This window comes from Xenopus tropicalis, chromosome 10, assembly GCF_000004195.4.
Source record: "Xenopus tropicalis strain Nigerian chromosome 10, UCB_Xtro_10.0, whole genome shotgun sequence".
In the NCBI taxonomy this organism is placed as follows: domain Eukaryota; kingdom Metazoa; phylum Chordata; class Amphibia; order Anura; family Pipidae; genus Xenopus; species Xenopus tropicalis.
This window is the reverse complement of record NC_030686.2, coordinates 32,735,491-32,741,090: the sequence shown is the minus strand read 5'-3', so window position 1 is coordinate 32,741,090 and position 5,600 is coordinate 32,735,491. Positions and strand designations below refer to the sequence as shown.

The window sequence follows — 5,600 nt, the reverse complement described above, 5'->3', positions numbered from 1 at the left end:
CAGCAATTCCGGTTTATGGCAAACATTCTATTACCTGTATCCAATGCTAGTACTACTGGGTTGTGTTAATCATGTGCTTGCTGTTACTCTTCATTTCATAGTTTTTGAAACATTTATGCTCTGCAACTCTCAGACTTGGAATTTTAACTACCATCCTGTTGCTAGGGCATTATTAACAGACGATTTATTACAATGGCCAGAAGAGAAAAGAAGTTGATAAAACCGACACCTCCTTGTCAATGTATTCTGGTTGCCGTCATTGAGCTGACAAGCCCTGGAACCTAGCCCACCTGTAAGATGTATGTTATTAATTACCACAGTTGTCACGTGTATTAAATGTACACACAGCAACAATGCAAGCAGCATAATGTGGAGACAGGGCAAGGAAACACGCAACTGGCATTTTTAGACTTTTATTGTACAACAGAGAAGCAGATTTACTTCAGTTCCTTCACAGACAGGCCTGGAAAAGAATAAGAAATCAGTTACAATTTGCATAGTAATAGGCTTTCAGCAATAGGAATTTGTGATTAATGAGCCACATCACTATAATAATTAGTGTTCCTGTAAGGTGGCATTTTGCAGAAACAAAGAAATTCAGTATTTGACACATCTGCAAGGCTGCTCTGCAAAGTGATAGGTCAGTTCACTGTGCAGTGCCATTGGCTGGCCATCTGGTGTTACAGCCCTGTCATCTCATTTATACAGAAAAAATGATACTCCCCATATGCAAGTGTGGGAGATCATCAAGTACTATGGAGTGACTTTCCCTTATAACAACTAACCCTCCATATAATCATCTGATTGGACAGCAGGTTATTACCACCTGGGTTTGTAATACTGGCACTTGCATAGAACACAATGGAAACCAGAGGAAAAACTTATGCGGTCACACAGCATCAGGCAAAGACATACTTGCACATCTTATATAAATATCACATTTTTTCCATTAATAATTCCAGAAGTCTCTCAGACTTTGGATTTCTGAAGCTGTGCTTAATGAATTTGCACTTTTTGAAAACAGCCATTGCCAAATCTTAAACTTGTCCCAAAAAATTCCATCATAGGCAAAGCCAGATTGGCAAGTGTTGCCAGGGATGCAGGGCTCACCAGCTTACTCAATCACTAGCAACATTTATACCAGGGTTTCAAGGAGAAGTCACTTGGGGATGCTATAAGCTAGACACCACCCCCCATTGATTGTATTTAGTTACCCAATACCCTGGGCCAGTGCTCCTGTTAGCAGAAAAATGCCCTGGCCCAGTGTTCTTCATAGCAAGCAGTACAGAGTGATTCAGTTCTTCTGCTTCTTCTTACTTTAAAATACCAGGGCCAACATGCCCAGTAAAATAAGGCTGCTCTTTGTTAAAGCAGCAGGAATGGGATCACTCCATGGTGCTTACTGGAAGTACCCCAGGATGGTGCAGTTTTCTGCTGACAGAAACACCTGCCTGAGGGTATTGGGTGAGGGTAATTGACTACAATCATGGGGGGGGGGGGGGTGCCTAACTTTTGGGAACCCCAAATGATTGTTGACTTTCCTTTAACATCACATAGTATGGACTTTCTTCATACAAAGGGCACAAATGTTTAGAACTCGCAGGAAGTGAGAAGTATCTCCAGCTTTTCTTTGCTTCATCATCTGTTTATGCGCCATACACTGGCCATCACAGGCAGATGATATGTGCTAACAAGAACCTTTATTTATGAACTAGTTTCCGGTCAGTCATGAGTCACATAATACTTTAAAACTTCAAAGCTTAAGAAATATGCTGAAGAAACAATGTACACAGCAGAGGCCAAAAATCGCTTACTCCTTTTACAGAGCGTGTCAATGGTTCTACTACTCAGTAGCTGCCCCTATCACCAGCTCTCACTGCAGAACATTTTGGCTGTACAGCACCAAGCCTTAATAATAAAGTGGGCCTAGTACAGGGGCTGTTCTGACTCTGACCACGCCATGCTTGGTTCTACAATGATCTATAGAAGCCCGGGACATGTAGCACTTACCAGGTGGTAGAGACTGTTTCAGTTTCTCTGCCTTCTCTTTGTCTGTAATGACCAATGTGTACAGGTATTTGCTGCAGCGCACCTTGAACTTAACATTGTCTTTGTTTTTCTTGATCTTGACGGCTGGAGAAGAAAAGTTACAATGGCTATTTAGACATGTGCATGTGTACGGCATCAACCGATTGACAAAATTATAAACATCCCAAAATAATTGTATTTAATTTTTTTTTGCAACGCCCAGCTATGCTTCTCTAATCACCTTAAAGGCAATGAGGGAGATGCTCTAGAGCAGTGATCCCCAACCGGTGGCTCAGGGGCTACATGTTGCTCACCAACCCCTTGGATGTTGCTCCCCGTGGCCTCAAAGCAGGTGCCTATTACTGAATTTCTGGCTTGGAGACAAGTTTAGGTTACAGTGTCCTACTGAACCTCCTGTAGGCTGTCAGTCTACATAGGGGCTACCAAATAGCCAATCATAGCCCTTACTTAGCACCTCCTATTAATTTTTTTTCATGCTTGTGTTGCTCCCCAACTCTCTTTACAATTGAATGTGGGTACAAAAAAGGCTGGGGACCCTGGTGTAGAGTCTATAGTTCCAGCAGGGTCTTCGCTAAGTTGTAACAGGCAACATGGAGTAATGTCAAAGTAAATTGCATTTAATCTGATCATTTTGCACTGGGGAAAACATGCTTGCACTGATCAGCACAGCCATTCCTAACTTGCAGGTTGGAACTCAAACAACCGCTTTCTGAAAGTTCAGACTCAGGCACAATGCACTGAGATGGCGCCTACACACCAATATTACAGATAAAATACATTTGTTGGTTCAAGAACAACATTTTAAATGGCAGAGTGAATTGATATGTAAACAGTGTAATTTAGAAATAAAAGTTCTCCATAAAAATCACAACAGAATCCCATTATGGAAACATTACAAACAAAACTGTAGAAACATCTTTCTGATCAGAGAAGAACTTACATTTTGCATCCTTTCTCCTGGCTGTCAGCAGGAAGTCTTTGATCTCTTCAATTTTGCGAGGCTTCATAAAAGAAACAAGAGAGTCAGGATCCATTTGTAATTGTCAAAGATGTTAGAATCCCACAGTTCAGCATAATAACAGCCTTTACTCATTTACAGTTTTTCCCTGTGCATGACTTCCACCTTTCTACCTCTATTTGTTTTAAGCTGGCCATACACGCACCGATACTATCGTACGAAACCCCGTATCGTACGATATTCGGTGCGTGTATGGCATGTTGGCTAGTCGACCGATATCGCAGGAAGCTGCTGATATCGGTTGACTCGCCGATCGGCCAGGTTAGAAAATTTTGATTGGGCGCCATAGAAGGCGCCTGACCAAAATCTGCCGTCAGGGCTGAATCAGCAGAAGGAGGTAGAAATCCTATTGTTTCTACCTCCTTATCTGCTGTTTCAGCCCTGACTGTGTGCGGCGGATCTGACGATGTTTCGTGCGACCGATGGTCGCACGAAACATCGTCAGATCGCCACGTGTATGGCCAGCTTTACAGTTGGATATTGGGCAGCAGTGGGGAGTTACACTCAATCCCTGCCAGGGCATTACAATAAAGCAGGGATCCCCAACCAGTGGCTCAGGGGCAGCATGTTGCTCCCCAACCCCTTGGATGTTGCTCTCAGTGCCCCCAAACCAGGGAGTTATTTTTCAATTCCTGACTTGGGGGCAAGTTTTGGTTGAATAAAAACAAGATTTCCTACCAAATAAAGCTCCCTGTAAGCTGATAGGGTGCATAGAGGCTCCCTAATAGCCAATCACAGCCCTTATTTGGCTCCTCCATGAACTTTTATGGTGCTTGTGTTGCTCTCCAAGTCTTTTTACATTTGACTGTGGCTCACGCGTAAGAAAGGTTGGGGATCCCTGCAATAAAAGATCCATACATACGCTTGCATGGGCTTCCTCCCATACACTGCAGCCACATACAGGCAGTGCAACTGACCCTAGTGTGTGTAAATATAAATCATTAGATTGTAAGCTCCCCTGGAGAAGAGACTGATGTGAAAAATCTTACAACTCTAAAGAATGTCTGTTATTTAGTAATATTGAAAATTATGACAGGGGCTACAGCCCTTGCATAAAGGAAAATATGTACAATATCAACTTCAATGTCTCAGTGCTTGGGCCCTCAGCCCCGCCCAGCTAGGGATGCTGGGATGTGTAGTTCTGAACGTTACGCGGAGGGTTTCCCAGCATGTTACTCGCACATGGGCGGAACAATACACAGAGTTCTTTACACTGCGTTTAGTCTCACAAACTACTCTCCCGTATCGCTCACTAACCCCGCACCCCGATTCGACATTATAAAAGAAATCCTCTTACCATGATGTGCGACTGCTGTCTCCCTTGGACCTGAACGGAACAAACACAGAATTAGACGCAATCACCGCGGGAATAGCGCAAATAGCGACCCGTACAGTAACACACACCCTCTCACTGTACCGACACTGTGCCGCAAAAACATTCACCCAAACGGAAAGCTAAGGATGGCGAAGGATTCTCAGCGCCTCATACCTACCTACACAGATCTAGGGCTGGGAAGGGAAAGGATCGTCACTTCCGGATTCTCACACTTAAACCCCAGACGGGATCCGGCGAGGGACAAATCTGTAAATTATCGCGCAGTTGCAGGTTCAGGAATTATTAGTGAGGCAAAAGGCGTGCTGCAACGGGGTTTTGTGCCTAATTACACGGAATTACACATTATATCACTCAGAATTACACATATTACTTGATATTTCCCGTTTTGTTATGGATTCGGAACTACTACCGTCTTAACTATAGTTAAAATATATTGGAGCTTAAATTGTATACTTATTAACAATAAAGTTTGCTTCAATCTTAATTTATCAGAAATTGAATTGAAATTACTGCTTCTTTCTCTGCTGACAAATGTACATGGCACAACTCCCCAGTATGGCGAATCCCACATGTCAGAGTGCCTGCTTGCTCCCACAAACTGTTAGGGCTCTGGCACATGGGGAGATTAGTCGCCCACGGCAAAACTCCCTGTTCCTGGGCGACTAATCTCCCCGAGTTGCCTTCCCCCTGCCATCCCACCGGCGAACATGTAAGTCGCCGGTGGGATGGCAGACGTGGCGGCGCAATTTCGCACAAATCACCAAAAGAGTCTTTTTCAGCGATTTCCCGAAATCATCCCGCCGCGTCTGCCATCCCGCCGGCGACTTACATGTTCGCCGGTGGGATGGCAGGGGGAAGGCAACTCGGGGAGATTAGTCGCCCGCGAACAGGAAATTTTGCCGTGGGCGACTAATCTCCCCATGTGCCAGAGCCCTTAAGATGCAGCATTGTATAAATATGGGGAATACAGGAGACTTTAGGAATTGCATTTATTATAAACGTATAAAAAAATGTTTAGCAGTCAGTTCCCTACTTGGCTCTCTATATCGCCTGCAGCCCAAGGTGTAGCTGGGTCTGCTCCCTCTATAGCAGGGGTCAGGAACCTTTTTGGCTGAGAGAGCGACTTTTTCGTATAAAATGGTATTGTCGTGCCGAGTACGAAAGTTTCGGATTCATTCAAGCTTCGGTATCGTGACT

The 5,600-nt window shown here is 44.1% G+C and overlaps 1 protein-coding gene across 1 annotated transcript; it reads right to left on the bottom strand.

The window, feature by feature from the left end:
• Window positions 1–397: 397 nt before the first annotated feature.
• Window positions 398–4,590, bottom strand: rpl38 (ribosomal protein L38). Its single transcript, NM_001005094.2, has 5 exons — window positions 4,561–4,590; window positions 4,365–4,394; window positions 2,990–3,050; window positions 2,011–2,133; window positions 398–463 (listed from the first exon to the last, which is right to left on the bottom strand). Exons 2-5 carry the CDS (start codon window positions 4,365–4,367, stop codon window positions 438–440), a joined length of 213 nt encoding a protein of 70 aa, NP_001005094.1. The 5' UTR covers window positions 4,368–4,394; window positions 4,561–4,590; the 3' UTR covers window positions 398–437.
• Window positions 4,591–5,600: the final 1,010 nt, after the last annotated feature.

Excerpts from the sequence above, each read along its gene's own strand:
- rpl38 (NM_001005094.2), bottom strand. Across the intron at positions 2,134-2,989 it reads CAGGAGAAAGGATGCAAAAT|CCGTCAAGATCAAGAAAAAC; the intron begins GTAAGTTCTTCT and ends TTTCTTCTCCAG. Across the intron at positions 464-2,010 it reads GAAACAGTCTCTACCACCTG|GCCTGTCTGTGAAGGAACTG; the intron begins GTAAGTGCTACA and ends ATTCTTTTCCAG.